Genomic DNA, 19,766 nt, shown 5'->3' with positions numbered 1-19,766 from the left:
GAAACCAGATACAGAGACTAAGAGATAGACAGAAAATGGACAGAGATGCAGAGACTCAACGAGCCAGGAAGGTGTCCATTCTGGTCTTGCTTTGGATGCATCAGCCCCAGGCAAGTCTGTAAGATGATAAGGTGCATTGGTACAGATTCCTTAATTAAATTCAGGTACTGAGTTCCCCACTTAAATCACAGATGTGTATATGTGTGTGTATGCGCACACACAATACATGTGTACACATGCATGTATATTGTGTATGCATTGTGTATATATGTAGGTTATAAATGCAACACAATTGTCAAGCACAATGCCTTCCTTCTCCATTTTGATTCATTCCATGGCTTGCAATGAGAGAAAGAAAAAGGTCCAGTGACTAAAGCTAGCTGCTTCGAGGCTGGGAGCTTCTCTAGCTCTGAAATTCCCTTGAGGGACAGCTGCCAGTTGTATTGAGTTCTGTCAAAGTGACTGGCTGCTTATCAAATGAACAAATGATCCTCCTGGGATCTGTTTGTAACCAACAGGCTATGCCTTAGGAAACGGTGAGTACAACCTGTGGGAACATGACCTTGTAATCAAGTCAAACTGAGCACAGAGCTCTCCGTGGAATCGAGGTAAATTTAGCCATCGAATTTATGTCCTGCTTGACGCCATTGTTTTTGTTGACTTGTGGGGGTAGGACAGATAGGCAGAGTCACCACAGTCAGAATTTAAGGCAAGTAGTCTGCTAAGCAGGGGAATTATTTTCCCCAGGAAACTGAGGGACTTTAAGAATGGATCAGCCAGAGGGCAAGACTTTTTTTTTTCTTTAATGGGCCTTTAACCAAAGAATCGTTTCAGAGTAGGCTGTATGAACAGAAAGAGGTAAGACTTCCAAAAGCTAAAAATAAAAATACCAGTCTTTGGGAGCTGTTCAGCATAATAGACTTCTTTTTACAGGGTATCCTGGGCTTATTTTTTAATGGCAAAGGGAAAAATCTCAGGAATGATTTCAAAATTTTAAAAGATACAAAGTATATCTTAGAGCTAATGAGTGATAATAAGCAAAGTGAAACAGAAGAAGGTTCATTGGTTTCTCTGGGACTCTTGATAGAGCTTTGGCACAAAATCAACTGGTAAAAAATCTACAGTATTCAATATTCCATATCTACAGTACTGAGAGACAAAAACAGAGAGGACGAGATAGGGCAGAGATCAAGACAGAGAGACAGAGATAGAGATACAGAAAGAGAGTTGACCTCAGAGTCAGGAAGACTCTGTTCAAGTCCTGCCTCTGATATTTCATATCACGTATCTGACTAGTCAATTGTTAAATAGGGTAAAGAACCCTGTGGAATAATAATGATGAGGTCAGCCTGACTACTAGGAACTCATGTCCTGATATGTGGCTGATCAAGTGGAAGGAGGAAAAGGGCATTTGGAAAAATATTTGAAACTTATCTTTGCCAGTCAGAGATTTTATTTTTGTTAATCTGGCTTACATTTGAATTTTGCCTGGATGAGGCAGTCTTTTGCACTGACTTGCTTGTTACTCAAGAGAACAGGAAGACAGTCATATTCTCAGCTTAGTACAAATGTGGAGATCCATCAAAAATGACTCCTCCACAAAGAGAACAGAAGCTTTAAGAATAACCTTGAAAATGTGAACCACAAAAGAATTCCTAGAAGTAGTATGGTAACAGAAGACCTGTCCTAGACCCAATAAGGGGTTACTGTAGCACAAGGTCACAGGGACTTCTCAACTCTGAGAGGAAAGGAAGAAAGAAAGAAAAGAAACAAACAAACAAATGGAAAGAAAGAAGGAAAGAAAGAAAGAAGGAAAGAAAGAAAGAAAGAGAGAGAGAAAGAAAGAAAGAAAGAAAGAAAGAAAGAAAGAAAGAAAGAAAGAAAGAAAGGAAGGAAAGAAGGAAGGAAGGAAGAAGGAAAGGAAGAAAGGAAGGAAGAGGAAAGGGAAGACAAAGAAGGAAAGGAAGAAGAGAAGGAGAAAGAAAAGGAGGAAGAGAGAAGAGGTGAGATGGTGAGGAAAATGCATAGGAAGAGGAAGATGAAAATGGAGAGAGACAAGGAGATAAAGTGGGACAGGGAGGGAAAACAGGAGAGAGGGACACTGCTGATTCCCCTAGCTACCAGAAACGGAAAGCCGTGCTTCTCCATTTTCTACCATGAAGAAAGAGAGATGAATAGAGCAAAGAAGCAGCTGTCCTCCTTTCATCAGAAAACAAAAAGGGATCATTGGATCATAGGGTTAGAGCTAGAAGACACACAAGATTTATTCAGATGAGGAAATGGAGAAATAAGCCACCCATCAGATGGATACTCCGTGGACCCATATGGTATAGTAAGAAAAGAGCCCCTCCCTCCCAGGGTTTGTGTGAGAATCAAATGGGAAAATATTTGTAAAGTGCATTGTTATTACTGCTGAGTGGTGTCTGACTTTGTGACCTCATACGAGGTTTTCCAGGCAAAGATACTGCAGTGATTTGTCATGTCCTTCTCTAAGCTCACTTTACAGATGAGGAAACAGATGCAAACAGGGTGAAGTGACTTGTCCAGGGTTACACAGCTGGTATCTGAGGCCAGATTTGAATTCAGGATGAACTCAGATGAGTCTTCCTGACTCCAGGCCCAGCACCCCATCACCCCTTGATACTTCCTTTCGTCCTCCCTCCCTTACTTCTTTCCATGTGGATATTGTCAGAATTGTCCCTCAGAAAAGGTCTGGGAAGGACATGTTTTCATAGGTACCCTCGTCCTTCTGAAGCTGATGATACTAATAAGTAGCCTTAACATGGACCCATTGATAAAATCCTACTACTTTCTTGAAAGCAAAATTCCTCAAAACATAGCTGCTTGCTTGGAAGAGGCTTGTTCACCCACCCTTACCCGGACATATGCACACACAGCTACTCCCACACTAGTAGAGACAGCCTCTGTTACATATCCCCTGGAAGAGAGTTTTTTGACGAGAATGAAATCAGTTTTCCACTTTCCATTTAAAAGAATCAGATGGCTACTCTGGGAACCCATATGTTTAAAATATATGGAAAGTAGGCACAGTGATATACTCTTGATGGAGCTGCAATTTGATGAGTTGGTCCAAACATTCTGGATAAAAATTTGGAATTCTATGAGAAAAGTTATTCAATTTCACACCCTCTGAAGCAGAAATCTCTCTGCTAGCAATTTTTCCCCCTCAATGGCCCTTGTCACTTCATCAGGATAGGAACTCCTCAGTGAGGAATTCCCTGCATCGAGGCAAATCAGAACCTTCTACAAATTCATCTTAGAAAGTTTCCTGGGGACACCAAGAGGTTAAATGACTTACTTGCCTGGGATCCCACAGCCTGTGTTTTTTCAGAAACTAACCTTGCACTGGGGTCTTCTGACTACAACACCAATTCTCTATTATGTCAAACTACCTCTGTTCCATGTACCCTACAGAATTAGAGGCCCCTATGCATGTCAAAATGTTCACTGTTGTGCTTTTTGTGATGAAACATGAAAAAATCATAACATACAAATATAATGAAATATTACCATGTTGTAAGAGTCAATGAGGAGGAATTCAATGAATGAGATGATTTGCATGAACAGATGCAGAAAGATGCAAAATCAGCAGAACAATATACACAATGACTAATAATGTAAAGTTTTAAGTAATATTAATATGGTTTTTATTTTTCATTACATATGTATTTATAAAAATTTTAATACCTCCAAAGGATAATGAAAGATAAATACAAATGACAAGAAATACAACACATACTGAAGCCAAAGTTTAGATGGTAATGGACACCAAGCAATGTGGACAGTGGCAGATATAGTAGCTGTCTTGGTCAGTTTTGCTTGAATATTTTTCTTTGTAATGAAAGAAGTCTCAGAGAGGGGAATGAGATGGGGAGAGGGAAGGGTATAAAGAAAAATATTAGTGATGTAAAAAACATAAAGACACTTATAAAAATTAAAGAGAAAAGAGAGGAGTAAGACTGAAGAGGAAAAAGGAAAGAAAGGAAAAGGGAGAAGAAAGAAAGGGGAGAGAAAAGGAAAGGAGAGAGAGGGAGAGGAGAGGGAGAGAAAGAAAAAAGGAGAAGAGATGATGAGAAGGGAGAGGAAGGGAGAGGAGAGAAAGGGAGAGAAGGGGAAGGGGAGAAAAGGAGAAGGGAAGAGAAGAAAGAGGCAGGAAAACATGGGTCCAAGACCCACCTTTGATACGTACTAGGTGTGTGACTGGCCAAGCCACTGGAACTCTCAATACTCTTAACAGCTTTCTAAGCCCAGGGGTTTTTAGCTCTTTTATGTGTTATAGGCACATTTGATAGTCTAGTGAAGCCTATGGGCCCTTTCTCAGAATGTCTTTAAATGATTGAATGTAACATAAATTTGTTAGAAATTATTAAAAATAAAAATGTAGTCCAAGTTCACAGGCCCCCTGAAATCTATTCCTGGACCCCAGTTTAAGAACCTCTACTCTAAGACTATTGCTGAGAAGGTGCTGCCTACAATTGATGGAGGCAATTTCCTCACATGAGAGTTCCCTATCCCAATGAAATAGTCTCTATCCTTTCCCCCCATAGATTGAGGAAGCAGACAGATTCAGGACATGGGGTTTTCCAATGTCTTTCTGGGTCTGAGTAGTCCACACTCATTATCAAAACAAGGGTGATACTTTATGGAACATGAAATAAGAGAGAAAAATTAATTATGTCCTGAAGTAAGCCAGAAGGGATGTGCATGCATGACTGTAACCACTTTCATCTTCCTAATGTGTGCTTTTCCTCCAGAAGTATCCTCTGTTACTCTGCCTCTAGAAAACTTCTCTAAAGCGCTTAAATAGTTATAAGTTTGTTGGAAGGAGACAATGCTCAAAGGCTTTAGGAAAAGCAACCAAGGCCCCCAGCAAATGTGTTACAGCAATGGTTTTCTCCTGGTTGGGGGCTTAAAACAGACCTCATCACAACTGGAACGCATCACACAAAGGCGACCTTGTCCACACTGCCCAGCAGGAAGTGAGACAGAGCTGCTTTCATATCCAGAAATGAATCTGAACATGGAGATGGTGCATCCAGCGAAGACGGCATCTCCAAATGGCCATTGGGGTTAGGGAGCGGGGGGAAGCCTGTTTCACAATCAAAAGGAGTAAGGGTGCCACTGTGACCCATTTCAGGTGCTAGTAGGAAGAAGACTCCCCTAGAGCTCTTGCCCACATCACCAGCCCTTCCCTTGGGTGACTTTTCCTCTCCTGCTCCCAATGCCTTTTTCAAAGCATTTGCTTGGTGTTCTCTGGCCCAGAGTTCTTTGAGGATACTCTCTGCTTTGTCTTTCTTTCTTCAAAGAGGCCACAGAAATATTTATAACCCTGGCAGTTCTTGAAGTCCTGCTGTTCCAAGCTGCCTGGAGCAAAAAATGGGCAGGCTATCTTTAATCCAAAGAGCCCCACACATGAAGCTGGTGTTTACACACTGGCTCATCAAGGCTTCTGCCTCCGTTTCTCAGTGATGCAGAATTCTGTCCAATTGTTTTGGAAAAAAAAGAGTCGAGACCGTCCATTCTTTTACCCAAATTCTCTGATGTGGGAGTAGCAGTGAACAAGGGTCTATCTTTCGTTTAAACAAGACGTCTTCAATTCAATTCCAACAATATTAAGTTAGGGAAATAAGACACACCCTCAAGGAGCTCCCGTTCTTATGATTAGCAGCATTGATCGTGACTAATGAGAGGACATACATGGAAGATTTATCTCGCACCTACTATGTGCTAAGCCCTTTATCATTATTACCTCATCTGATCCCTACAACAGCCTTGGAAGGTGGGGGCTGTGCTTATCCCGATTTTACAGTTGAGGAAACTGAGGCAGGAAGAGTAGGAGGCAAGATCTGAACACAGGTCTTCCTGACTCCACACCCAGCACTCCATCCAGCTGCACTGTCTAGTTGCCTCTAAAAAAAATAAGTTTGTATGGTTCACATGTATATAGCTAAGGTTTGTCAAATAGTCTGCATGTTAGAGCTCACCTGATCTTCACAAAAACTCTGAGAGGTGCATGCTATTGTTTATTCCCATTTTACAGATGAGAAAACTGTGATAAGGAGAGGTTAAGTGAAGCCTCCCTTGACGTACACAGTCAGCTAGTATCTTCCTTTCCAGAAATTTCAAAGTAGGGGGAGGAGCAGCTAGGAATCAGGAAGACTCATCCAGACTCAGACACTTACTAGCTGTGTGACCCTGGACAAGTCACTTCACCATGCTTGCCTCAGTTTCCTCATCTGTAAAATGAGCTGGAGAAGGAAATGGCAAACCACTCCTGTATCTCTGCCAAGAAAACACCAATGGGGTCACAAAGAGCTGACATGACTAAAATGACTCAACAAGAAAATAAATGTATGCATATGTGTATATGTATATTGCATATATACAGTCCAAGAGCCAGCACTCAAGAGCCCAGGAATGGCGGTGCTCCTTGGACTCCTGGCTCTGCTGCCCGCCTGGCCTCTGCAGCCACCATCCAAAGAATCAGTCCGGGTTCCATAGCCCCTGCAACCTCAGCCCAGAGCTCCCGAGAATGGGGAGAAGCCCTGTTTTGCCCCCCAGAGACCTTGGCCCATCAAATGGCTCTGTATCAAAAACATCAGAAATCATTAAGGTTTTGAAGAAGATGCATTACCATGACAAACCTTCATTTCAGAGGCCAAAAAGGAGGCCTGCCACTGGCCTCTGGCCAGAGAAGGGATCGTCTCAGCCTCAGAACAAAGCAGCGGTCTTTGGACAAGGCCATCGAAGGAATTGGTTTTGTAAGACTCTATTTGTTATAAGGTTTCTCTTCTCTATTTTTTAGTGGGGAGTGGGGGTGGGGATGGCAGGGATGGAAGGGAGAGAATAAACACTTATACAAATTTTAGATTAAAAAAAAGAAAAGATGGTGAAGCTTAGTCAGTCCTGTCAGGATCACAAGCTGAATGGCAATGGCGTCTGCTAACCACGAGGCCCTTCTGATTTGCAGCTGAACCTCCCGGGGGAAGAACAGGAGCTCCCTGAGAGTGGGACTGTAGGACTTTCCTGTTGCACCCCCAGTGCCAAGCACTGTGCTTTGTACACAAAAAGTGCTTAATAGATGCTTTTTCATCCCTACAACTCATGAAGCCAACCTGCCACCTTGACCCAGGCACAAGGCATGAGCCAAAGGGCAGCGTGGATTTGGGGACCAGAGCTTATTGAGACCAGACCAGAGAGTCAAATGCAGAGAATCAAGAGGGGGGCCACATCACAGAAGATGAGGCAGCGCTGCATTGTGGGGGGGGCCAGGTGACCCACACCCCCCGGCTGCCGGGGCCCAGCCCCTGGAGAAGGCAGGATCTGGAGAGCCCACTTCTCTGCCCTCAGATGGCACACCCAGCCAGCAGCAGGGGCAGGGGCAGCTCCTGAAACCTCCCTCCCTCCCTCTCTTCTTCCCTCCCTCTTTCCCCCCCACCTCTGGTTTTCGGTCAGGTTCAGTTCAGGTCAATGCACATTTAAGGCATCATGAAATGAGGCCTGGGCCGCAGGTCTTCTTGAAAAGGAGACTCAGTCAGACCGCTGCATTAGAGAGATTATCATGGCCTTGGATGGGAGAGAGGAGAGCCTGGAGGCAGGAAGTCTGAACCAGGGAAGCGGCCGGCTGACTTAATACAGAATTGGATTAACAGGTTCAGTCTTTGCTGATCTCCCACCTTCCCTTTCATGGCCCTCTCTTGCCTTAGGTGTCCCCTTTTCCCTCCCTTCCTCCTTCCCCCTCACCTTTTCCCTTCTCCTTCCCATTCCTCTCCACCTTCCTTTCCCTTCTCCCCCTTCTCCTCCTCTGCCTCTGTGGAGGCATACAGTTCTTACCACAGTTGGTCTCTTAGCTGCCAGGGAACCCCAGCTGTGGTGTTATGTGGCCATAGCTTGTGTTTTTAACAGTCCCAGGCTTATGGGAATTTACTCGTCCATCAATGAGCAAAAGAATTAAGGATTTATTATGTGCAAAGACCCAAACGGGCTCTGCCCTCGGAGCAGTCTCACAGGGGTCAGGTTTGTCCATCCAAGGTGCAGAGAGAGAAGCTCCATCTCAGAGGAAGGTGTGGAGGTGGGGGAGGGGAGGGCACTAGGGAAAGGCCTCCTGCAGAAAGAAAGGGTCTTTGAGTCAAGTCTGGAAGGAAGTAGGGGAAAGCCAGAGGAGGTGAGATCTCAGAGAGGGAGAGTATGTCAGGGACAGAGTCAGGACAAAGGCCTGAGGCAAGAGACTGAGCATCCCTGAATAGCCAGGAAGTCCGAGCATCCAGTAGACCAGTGTGGTCAGCCATCGAGAGTGTGGAGGGGAGAAACTGACTGAAGCTTGCAAAGGGAGGAAGGGGCCAGACTGTGGAGGGGTGTAAACTGTTAGCAGCACCCGTGTGGGGATCCTCAGGCGCCTTGCTCCCAGTAGATGGCACCCAGCCCTCTTGGGGAAACTCGGCCAGAGTCCCTGTGGTCCTGTCTCTTGTCCCAGGCCCCTGCTTCTTGCTTCCTGGGCTCCCATGCAGGCCAGGTCCTCAAACAAAGCTCTCCCTCCAAAGGGCAGAACAGGGGTTTCGGTGTGCCTGGCATCCAGCACCACTCCAAACAAAAGATGTGGCTGAAGGCCCTCGTGTTTCTTCTCTTGCCTCCTGACATCTCCCTCCACCCCTTAGGAACTCTCCCCCCCCCCATTTTCCCTTCTTGTAAGTGCCCTAGGGACCCATATCCCTGGGGACTTTGCAGGGTTCCTTGTCTCAGATCCTGTGCCCAGCTTTCCTTGGAGAACCCTGGTTAGGGAAATGGGCAGAGAAACCCAGGGAAATCCTTCTGGCTTCCCACACACCACGAATGCCTCCAGCTATGTCCCTTCTCCTTCTGACTGGTATGACTTAAACATGGGAACTCCTTCCAATGTTGCAGGTGGCTGCTACCCCTCCCCAGCTTCTTTCAAGGTTCCACTCAGGTCCCACCTTCCCTAAAGAAACCCTACTGATTCCTCTACTTTTCAGGGGGTTTTCGCAGGTTTAACTCCAGGTGAAACTATGGGCGTCTTCTCAGAATAATGGTTTTGAATGCATAAACTACAAAAGACACCAATTATATCGAAAAACAAGTTCTTGGAACCCAGGATAAGAGCCCCTATAGGCTGTTCATGCTTCCTCCCAAACTCAAATTTTCTGATCTGTGTCAAAGTTGTATGTGTACCCTGTCCCCCCACCCTATGTAAACTCTTTAAAGGAAGGGACCTTTCCCCTCCACATCCCCAATAACTAGCCCAGTACCTTGCATATAATGGGTGCTTAACAAATGCTTCATGGATTAAATCTAATTAAATTTTCAGACTTGTACTAGCAGTATGACTCTGGGTAAGTCACTTAGCCTATGTCTTCCTACAAAATGTCACCTACCAAATGGGGATGTCACCTACTTCCTGGGGTTGTTGTGAAGCTAAAATGAGGTCGTTTTTTGTACAGTGCTTAACAAGACTCAGAGTACTCTATAAATGCTAGTTGGTGTTATGTATATTATCCTATCTAGCCATCTAGACTAGACCAGTGAGTGATCAGGGCTTTAACTTGAAACATTCTGGCAATGGGTACAGGAAGATAAAATTACCCTTTAGCCTAGTGATGCCACTACTAGGATCTGTATCCCAAAAGAGAAATCAAAAAGGGAAAAGAACATATATGTACGAAAATATTTGTGGCAGTTCTTTTCTGGGGGCAAAGAATTAGAATTTCGGGGATGCCCATCAACTGGGGAATGGCTGAACAAGTTGTGGCATGTGATTGTGATGAATACTATTGTGCTATAAGAAATGATGAGCGGGATCAGAAAAACCTGGAAAGACTTGAATGGGCTGATGCAAAGTGAAATGGGCTGTGTACAAAGTGACAGCAATATTGGAAGATGATCAGCTGTGAATGACTTAGCTATTCTGAGCAATACAATGAACCAAGGCAACTCGGATGGACTTAGGATTGCTATCCATCCCCAGAGAAAGAATTGATCTATACAGACAGAAGCATACTTTTTTTACTCTATTTTTCTTGAGTTTTTTTTTTGTCTGTTTTCTTCCACAACATGGTTAATATGGAAATGTTTTGCATGACTACACATGTATAACTTATATGGAATTGCTTGGCTTTTCAGTGGGGGAAGGGGAGGTGGGGAGAGGAGAATGGAGAGAATTTAGAACTCAAAGTTTTAAACATGAATGTTAAAAATTGTTTTTACATGTAACTGGAGAAAAATAAGATACTAAATGAAAACAAACAGTGGGTTGTGCAAACCAGGAAATACTCGATGACCTTCATGCCCCATTTAAGGCTCCTGTTCTTCAAGGGAATGCCTGGAAATGTCTAGCAAGTAAAGGAGCACTTCTCTATGTGGTCATACAGTCATTGCAGTTTTATGGGAAATAATGGGAAGTGGGAACAGGTGGCACATGGTTGCCCCACTGATGTCAATGGAGCCACAGTCTACCCCTTGGTGGCATATTGCCATGTCCTGGCTCCATACAAAAAAGAGAAGGGTGGGCATGGATGCCTGAGAGGGGAAGAAGAGAGAAATATGTAATACCTCCCAGTCACTCCAGTTCTCTGGATTCCCAGGATCCAAGAACCTATTAAGATGGGAAAAGTCATACGGAAAATGCCGATGGGATTCAAAGTAAGGTTACTGTGGTTATATCTGGGTGTGTCAATCCCTTGGCAGAGGGAGTTAAAAGTGAAAATGAGGAAAGGCCATGGGATGACAGCTTGAAGATGAACGAATGAAAATAATGGCAGGGACAAATTCTTGGAAGATATGATAAGGTATAAAATCAAGGGTATTAGAAAAGGGGTTTACTTGGACGGGTTGGACTTCCTTCAACTTGGAGTAAAGGAGGGAGATAGGTGTTGAGGTACAAATTTGAGGAGAAATGGGAACGGGTGATGGCCAAGATTTTCTGAGTAATTTAAGGGGTAATTAAGAGAGGTTTGGAACAACCACTGCGGACCCTACCTACGGTGAGTATCAGAGCCGGCGCTCTGGAACAGTGAGGTTCTAACGAAGGATAGATAGACCCAGACGGCACCGGTTGCATGGGTCCCTCTGCCAGGCGTTCTGAGACCAGGCAGCAGAAGACAATGGAAGGGACTCAGGACTGAGTCGTCATGGTACAAGCAAAATAAGAGAGCAAGTTGTCCAAGGGACATGACGGAGCCTTGTGGACCTGGTTAACTATAGGGATGAGACAGGGAGGGCAAGAAAATGAGCAAAAAGCCCGGTAATGCGCTGCGGAAAGGGAATCGGACTGAGGAAATCCGAGGGTGCGAGACGTGGACAGCGCTCCAGGAGGGGAGATGGTGGTTCCGTGCGGTCTGGTGCGAAGGGGAGGTCCAGCCCTCGGAAGGAGCGGAGAGGTCCGTCCTGGGAATCTGGAGGAGAGTGTCGCTGGTGTGGGAATGGTGTGGGAAGATGCGTGTACGCCGGGTCCCCCAGCTGTCGGGGCAGAGGGTGGAAGCGAAGACTCAGAGCGGCAGCAGATGCCAGGGCCAGGCTGCCCCAGCCCTGGTGAGTCAGACGGGCGAGGGCACCCCGAAGGACACCAGCAAAGGGGGAGGGTCTGCAGGGTGAAGGCGGGGGCGAGGGCCCCCTCTCCCCGGGGACACAGGGAAGCCTTTCCAGGTTCCTTGCAAGGGGGTGCCATGAGAAGATGCGTGCGCGTGGAGGGGGTGTCGCCGCATCCTGGGGACTGGGGTGTCACTCAGCCATTGAGGAAGAGTGGGGCTCACCCCTGGAGGGTGACTTGGGGGCGCCTGTGAAGAAGGGGGTCCCTGACGGCACCCAGCAGTTACGTAGAGCCTACACTGTGCCACGGGAGTGCTTTTACAAACGTTATCTCCAGTGATTCTCGGTAAGAACCCCTCGAGGTAGGTTCTGATCGCCCCCACTTTACAGGTGAGGAGACTGAGGCAGAGGGCTTGCCTCCTGACTGCTACGTCACTTCGGGATAACTTTTGGGGTGCCCTGATTGGGGGCGCCATGAGGGCAGGGGTCTGAGAGGAGGGGTCGTGCCTGAAGGGCGGTGCAGGCCCAGCGCCCTTCCTCCTCGGCCTCCTCCTCCCGCCACCGCCAACGCGGTAGGCGCGGGGGCTGGGGGCCGGAGCGGCCGCGCAGGCTCAGTGCTGGGCACGGGACCACGCGCTCGGCGCGTGCAGGGTCGCCTCGGGTGCGCGCGCGCGCCGCCGCCGCCGAGCTCCTTGCAGCCCCGTGCTCATCCGGGGCCCCACCGGCCCCCGGACTGTCGGCAGCCAATCGCGGCCCTCGAGGGCGGAGCTTGGTGTTCGCTCACGCGGTACAGGGAGAGGTCGCCACCGGCTCCGTCGGGGAAGGGGGAGACGGAGACACCATCGATACCGGGGAGAGCCGGGGACAGGGAGCGAGCGCCGTCAGCGACTACTCACGTCCGCCAAGGCGGCGGCGGCGGCGGCGGCGGCGAGAGGCCGAGCGGCCGCTTCGGAAACGCGAGGCACCGCCCACAGGTCCCCGGCTCCTCCCTGCCGCCGGTTGCCGGGTGTAGTAAACACACTTCAGAAACGTGACGAGCTGGCGGTCACGTGGCCAGGGCGCCAGCCAATGGGAGGCCGGGGGCGGGGCGTGGGCCGCTGACGCGTCCGCCCCAGCGCGAGGAGCCGGATTCCGAGCCGCAGCTGCCGCCGACTCAGGGAGCCCCGGAGCAGGCGGCTGAGAGCGGGACCCGGACTCGGACCAGAGCCAGCGCCAGAAACCCGAGCTTCCCCTTCTTCTCCCCCTGCCCCGTCCCCCACCCGGGCCGGCTGGGCCACGTGACCACCGCCCCACCGCCGGGCGTCGGCGCGAAGCTCCCCCTTCCAGGTCCGCCGGGACGCGATGTGGCCGGGCCGGGCGGCCGCGGGCTTCGCTGGGTCCTAGAGCCCGCCGATCTCCAACGCCCCCGCCGGGAGACGGGCCGGCCACGAGATGGGAGTGAACGCCGTGCACTGGTTCCGGAAGGGGCTCCGGCTCCACGACAACCCCGCGCTCAAGGAGTGCATCGAGGGTGCGGACACGGTGCGCTGCGTCTACATCCTGGACCCCTGGTTCGCGGGCTCCTCCAACGTGGGCATCAACAGGTGGAGGTGAGTCCCGGCCGGGGCCGCCCGCGGGGTGGGGGGGGGGAGGGGCGGGCCGGGGTCCGGACTGCCGGAGCCCCGTGTCAGCCCACGCGTGACGCTATCCTCTGCCCCGAGCCTCAGTAAGAGGACGGCTCCGAGGGCCCCACCGGCCCTGGAGCCACAAGTCAGTCGTACTGATCGATAATCGATACGGGATGCTGATTCTCTCTGAGCCTCAGTTTCTTTCCATGTAAAGTGTGGAAGGCCCAGCCCCCTCTTCGTCCCTCCGGAACATTAGAACCTCTGAGCCTCGGTTCTTTCCTTGGGGAAGCGGCGGGGCGCCGATGGGCTTCTGAAGTCCCGCCCCTGTGCGGGGGCCGCACTGGACGGGCTCCAGGACCCTTTTGTCCCTGAGCCAAGTTTCTCCCCAGTGTGGATTACAGGGCTTGGAGGAGCCTCTGAGCCCTGCGCTGCCTCAGTGGCCCAGGTGCAGGGAGGATTCCAGCTCATACCTGGGCCAGCGCTCCCCTCTCATTAAGTGGCCAGAGGTCTTCGGTCCAGGATTGCCTGCTGGGCTTGGGGAGGCCATGGGTCCCATCCATAAGTCAGTCCATTTGAGGGGGGAGGTCTGTGATGTCATTGGTGTAGACAAAAGCCAAGCGTGAGAGTGACAAGGCATGAGTTCAGATCGCACTTGTGACACTGATTGGCCTCCCTGGGCATCCCTTTGCCCATGGCGCCCTTCCTGGTGTCTGATCCCTGTGTGGTTTGTCTGTAGTCCTGGGGGATTAAAACCGTAGGCATGGAGCTGCAGAGGGCGGGGCAGACCACCCCCCTTCTCCTTTTACAGAAGAGGGCACCGAAGCCCCCAGAGTAGCAGAACCAGGGTGGGACACCCCATCCTCTCTCCACAGGACCAGAAAATGGTAGCTCTGAAGTTTGCTAAGAGGCCCCCCGATTGCAGCCCTCTGCAGCCCCTTGTTAGAGCTGAGGAACTTGAAGCAGAGGGGTCAGGCGGCCTGGCTGGCCTCAGGGGGCTAGGAAGGGCCCGCTGGGACCCCAGCCTGGATGACCCACTGCTCAGCCACAGGACTTTCCACCATGCCCCAACTCTCTCCCAGCACACACCGCAGCCCTGGGTTTTCCAAGCAAGTCTGCATTTGAGAGCAGGAACTTACTTTGTTCCTGAGGCTCCGGGAAGGAGCTGTTACTTAGGGATGAAACAGACATGGTCAGAGGTCTGGCCTCCCTGCTCCCTGCTGTGTGTATCCCCACATCCAGTCCCCCCTCCCCCCGGCTTCCTGCACGCCCGGGCACAGCCCTGGCCACCGGTGCGTCTCTGTGTGCGCTGTTAGGGAGCCAGGGCAGCCCAGACAGCGGGCACTCGGGTCTCCTCCACCTCTGCCTGTGCTTCAGCACTTCCTTATTCCGCCTTGTGGCTGAGGAGATCCAGCACGCTTGGAGACACCCCAGGGGGTGATGCAGCCTCTTCCTACGCACCTTCCCCCCAAATACCGAGTTGTAGCCCAACCCTCCCTTTACTGGGGAAACCTTCCTTAACCTACCTCCCTGGGGTCCCAGACAGGTGGTTATGAATGGAAGCAGGGCCCCTTGGAAGGCAATGCTCACCTTCTTACCCGTAACACTGAGTAGGGTTAAAAATGGCCAGTCCCCCAACTATAGAATCCTTTTCAGAAGAATCATATTAGCCTCATTGTGCAGGGGAGGAGGGAGCACAGAGTGGAAAGAAGGCTGGATTTAGAGTCCCAAGACCCGTCGGGTTCAAGTTCTCACTCTGCCTCTTCCTAGCTGGATGGTTGCTTTCACCTCCCACAGTCCAGAAATGGGTTTTGTATACAGTAGGTACTACATAAATGTTTATTGAATTTGATTTGTGATTTGACCTTGGACATGCAGAATATCTCTAATCCTTAGTTTCCCCATCAGTAAAATGAGGATCACAAGATTTGAAATACTTGCCTCACAGTTTTGAGGCCAATGCTTTATAACACTTTACCTGCTAGATTTACTCATGGCGGGGCTCCACTGAAGCCCTTTTCTGATGCCTCATCATGGTGTCAGGGTAACCCTGAGTTCCTGAAAGCTGTGCCAGCAGAACATTGCTCTCAAAGGTCCTTTGAGCACCAGGTGACCAAAGACCGACCAGCAACTTTACACAGGCTAAAATTGCATCAGGAGAGAGACAGGGATGAAGCCTTAGTGCTCATGAGTTGTAGAGATGGGCTGTGACCTCTCTGGGTAGAGGGAGGCCCCACATGTAAAGTCATAGGTCCTTGATATAGAAGTATTTGTATTATCATCACATTAAATAGAACACATAGAAACCTTAAAGGACTGTATTGTTAGCTACAATTGATTGTAAAGATAGAACAGTTCTGAACCAAAAGGGAAGAGAGAGACCAAAGTGCTTGATTTGGGTTAATTATTCACCTCTGTGGTTTCCCAAGCCTGCAGAATGAGGTCCAAACTGCCATTCATGGCCTTCACGTTCTCTCCACGAGCCGGCCTCCTCAGCTCATTTCTCACACTGTCTCCCTATGAACCCTGGACTCTGGCCAGATTGGCGTGCTCCTTCCCATGACCTCTTCCCCCAAACTCAGCCCATCTCAGACCAGGCTTATCTTGATTTCAAACCCTCTTCTGCTTCCTGGCCTGATTGAGTCTTTCCATGGCATTGCCATTCATTCAGATGCCCATGCTCATTTAAAACCTTTCTTCCTTGTTCACTTGTATAGTTCTCAAGTCCTATAGATTCTCTCCAGGGTTTTTGACTCTCCCCTTCTCTCTATTCCTTCTACCACCAGCCTGGACTATGTTGCAGACGCTTCCTAAGAGATCTTCTCCATCCCCTCTCGAGCCCCGCCACCTGTCTTCCCCCACTCCCCAAATCATTCATATACCAGGCCCATCTTCATCGTCTCTGGGCTGCCAAATCCTGTCATACTGAGTAACCACCCCAGTACCATACTGAGGAAACTTCAGACCTCTCAGCTTGATGGTCATGGCCCTCTGCTAATTGGTACCATCCCACCTTGCCAGGATGTGTCCTGTACCTGGAACTCCCCCACCTAAGTGATGGGCTGTTTCTTCTCTGCCCTGGTTCACATTGTTCCTGACGCCAGGGACACCACCACCGTTCTGCATGGTAAATTACCATCCATCCTTGAAAGCCCAGCTCAGACAGCAGCCCCCCCCCCCAAAGGAATAGATTTGTTTTTGTGACATTTGGAATCTTGAGCCTTAATGGCTTGTCATGTTGATGTGTCCTAGCCCCCTACTAAACTGAAAGCTTCTTCAGGGCACAAGCTGTCTTAGTGAAACTTTGTGTCCCCCTAGCGTGTAGCTTATGGTGCTGCACATGGTCAATACTTCATGTAACTGGAATCACATTTTAAGTACTGTTCAGCTTAAGTACCATCTCCTTGGTGAACCCTCCTTGGCCCTCACTAGAGGGTTCTCACATTCCTTGGAGCTGGAACATTGGAAGAGACTCTGTTCCAGTTTTACAGGCGAGGACACTGAGGCCCAGAGAGTCCCAGGGGTAGATGGCCTGGCCAGAGCCCTGCAGGCTGTAAGAGGCAGAGCTGGGATTTGGGCCCAGGTCTCCTGACTGCCAGTGGCATCTATGCTGGCACATGTCTGTGTTCTCCAGAGGGCCCTGCACATAGTAGGTGCTCAGCAAATGTCTGATTTCACTTTAAAAATCCTTAATTACAAATACTCATGCAAGAGGTTTGTTTTTGGTTTGGGTTTTTTGTGGGAGTGGGGAGCAGGATATTCCAAACAGGACGCAAGTTAACTTAGCCTCTTTAATATACTGAGAAGAGGTAGGATTTTCCTTCTGAGATTTAATAAATTAAAAGGTGCCTACATGGAGAAGCAGTCTTTTCCTCACAAAGGTACCATTAGAAGGTGGATAGGAATATTCAGATTGGGAGCTGCTGAATATTTTTAAAGTTTCTGATTTATAAAAGAGAAGTTTAAGTTAGGAGAAATTTCCCTTTATTTAGGAATCTTTACATTGTTTGGTAAGTAAATCAAAACACAAACTTACATTTTAGTTCAAAATTTTCAGACTGGAAACTGTATTTAGTAACCTTCAAAACTGAGTTCTTTCTGTAGTCAACAGGTGGTGTTGAAAAATGTAGCCTTTGGGGCGGCCAGGTAGCACAGCGAGTAAGAGCACCTGCTCCAGTGTCGGGATGCCCTGGAGATCGAATCCGGCCTCAGACACTTAGCACCACACCCAGAAACACCTGGCCGTGTGACCTTGAGCAAGTTACTTAAGCCCAGTTTCTTTAAAAAAAAATGTAGCCTTGGGGGTGGCTAGGTGACACAGCGAATAGGGCACTGACCCTGGAGTCAGGAGGACCTGAGTTCAAATGCAGCCTCAGACACTTGACACACTTACTAGCGTTGTGACTTTGGGCAAGTCACTTAACCCCAACTGCCCTGCCTTCCCTCCTCCAAAAAAGAAAAGAAAAATGTAGCCTGAAGAAGTAATCCAAGGGTTACATTCTTGTTTTAAAACATTTCTCTATCGCAGATTATTCTGTGATTTTGTTTTGCTTTCTGAGGGGAGAGAGAAGAAACAACTTGACAAGCTAATTTTTTATACTGGGTTTATTACTTGGACGTGTTCTAAGGTCATCATCTTTGAAGTATTAGCACTGCGAGACACTGAGCCCCTGAAATGAACAGAAAAGCGCTGCCTGTTAAAGTATTGGTCAGGACGTACTTTTATTCTGTTTTCTAACCTTTGAGTCCTGACTCTCTCTATAAAAACAAATGTGGTTGATCTGATCCATTTCATTGGTAAGGGCTGAAGAAGCCTTCCTTCTGTAGCCAGCACATTAGGAATTAGTCACACTTCATCCTTAGGAACTGACCATTTAATGAAGCTTGAAATGTTGCATATATATATACACACACACACACACATTTGAGTTTGAGGGAAAAAATTAAGGAGAAAATGTCTTTTTTCTAAAAGACTAGCATAACAGCAGATTGATGGTTAATGGAAGATATGACTAATACGTGCTGGGCAAGATGACTCAGGTCAGTGCAATTTCATATTGTAAAGCTTCTAGGAGAAATTCCTAGCAGCCATTCATGGTCACTTGCTTTGCATTTGATTTTCAGAGAAGGTGCTTATTACTCTGTTTTTCTTATTTAAATCACTTGTGATAATGAAAATACAATTTTCAGCACCTAATGGGTGACCATTTGAGTGCTACTTGTAAGGCAGTATTGGTACATCTTTAAACATGATTCAGATTTCCAAAACATAGGCAACTTGGGAAATTTTGTTAGAATATTGATTATAATAAAGGAACAGATTATTGATTATAATAAGTGGGGTTTTTCTTTCATACAGAAAAAGGAAAAGGTTTTAAAGTCAAATATTGGTTCTGTTTAAACTCTATTCCTAACCAACTTTTCCCCCCCACAAAATAAGTAATATTTCCCTAAAAAAATACATATCCATTAGGTCCACTTGTATAGTTTTGTATCTTTACATTATGTGAGCTAACAGATTTGTAAAAAGCTTTTAAAAATGTATTGCATGTATAAATTTAAATCGTGGCACACTGGTCCTCGACTGGTAGTCTTTTGTACTGAGAATTCAGTAAAGTTTGATTTCCTACCAATGGGGCTGCCTGAATGGAAGGAAACTGCCCAACAGTGAAAAGCTGAAATTTACACTAGAGTCAGCTGATTAATGACTGAATCCAGTGAGGAACTATAGTAAGTGATTACTTCTCCCCTAGAACATCACAAAAAGTCAAACAGAAAATTACAGACAATTGGATAAGGGAGTCATCAGTAAAGCTAATACCAGTGCCCACAAACAAGGCAGTCACCTCGCAGCACAGCTGGAGGCAAACCAGGGAAATCTGTAAGCTTCCAGGCTTTGTTTCTGAAGGCAGCAAGAGGGGAGGGTTCCCCGGAGAAAGGCTTGCTTAGTTAGTGCTCAGTTGAAAAGCCATCAGGAGCAAGGGTACCCAGTAGTCAGGCAGTGCTCCCTCTAGGTGTACCTCAGAAATACCGAAGGTTCATTCCCAGACCACCACAATAAAGCAAACATTGCAAGAAAGTCAGCGTTTACACTTACAGTCTTTTAAGTGGGTAGTAATAGTATGTCTAAAAAGGCAATATACATACCTTAATTAAAAAATACTTTATTACTAAAAAATGCTAGGGGAGGCAAGGTGGCACAGTGAATAGAGCACCGGGCCTCAGACACTTAATACTTACTAGCCTTGTGATCTTGGGCAAGTCACTTAACCCCAACTGCCATGCCTTCCCCCTCCAAAAAGCAAAAAAAAAAAAAAAAAAAAACTGCTGACCATTATCTTGAGCCTTCAGCAAGTCATAATCGTTTTTCTGATGGAGAGTCTTGCCTCAGTGTGGATGGCTGCTGACTGATCAGGCTGTTTGTTGCTGAAGGTTGGGGTGACTGTGGCAATTTCTTAAAGTAAGACAACAATGGAGTTTGCCGCATTGATTGACTCCTCAGTGAAAATTTCTTTATAGAATTAGATAGCATTTTAGCTATGGTAGAACTTCATTCAGAATTGGACTCAATCCTTTCAAACCTTATCACTGCTGTATCAGCCA

General features: G+C 47.8%; 1 protein-coding gene across 3 annotated transcripts in view; it reads left to right on the top strand.

The window, feature by feature from the left end:
• Positions 1 to 12,649: 12,649 nt before the first annotated feature.
• The window catches only part of CRY1 (cryptochrome circadian regulator 1), a 48,120-nt gene continuing 41,003 nt past the window's right edge, over positions 12,650 to 19,766 (top strand). For all 3 annotated transcript variants that reach the window (XM_069082013.1, XM_069082012.1, XM_069082011.1), the window contains exon 1: positions 12,650 to 13,148. In XM_069082013.1, the coding sequence (XP_068938114.1) occupies positions 12,991 to 13,148 (158 nt within the window). In that variant the 5' untranslated portion in view covers positions 12,650 to 12,990. The remainder of the gene's footprint in view (positions 13,149 to 19,766) is intronic.

This window comes from Petaurus breviceps, unplaced genomic scaffold, assembly GCF_028583685.1.
Source record: "Petaurus breviceps papuanus isolate PSGF00001 unplaced genomic scaffold, PetGlider_PUasm1.0 156, whole genome shotgun sequence".
Classification (NCBI taxonomy): domain Eukaryota; kingdom Metazoa; phylum Chordata; class Mammalia; order Diprotodontia; family Petauridae; genus Petaurus; species Petaurus breviceps.
This window is presented reverse-complemented; position numbering and strand designations above follow the sequence as displayed.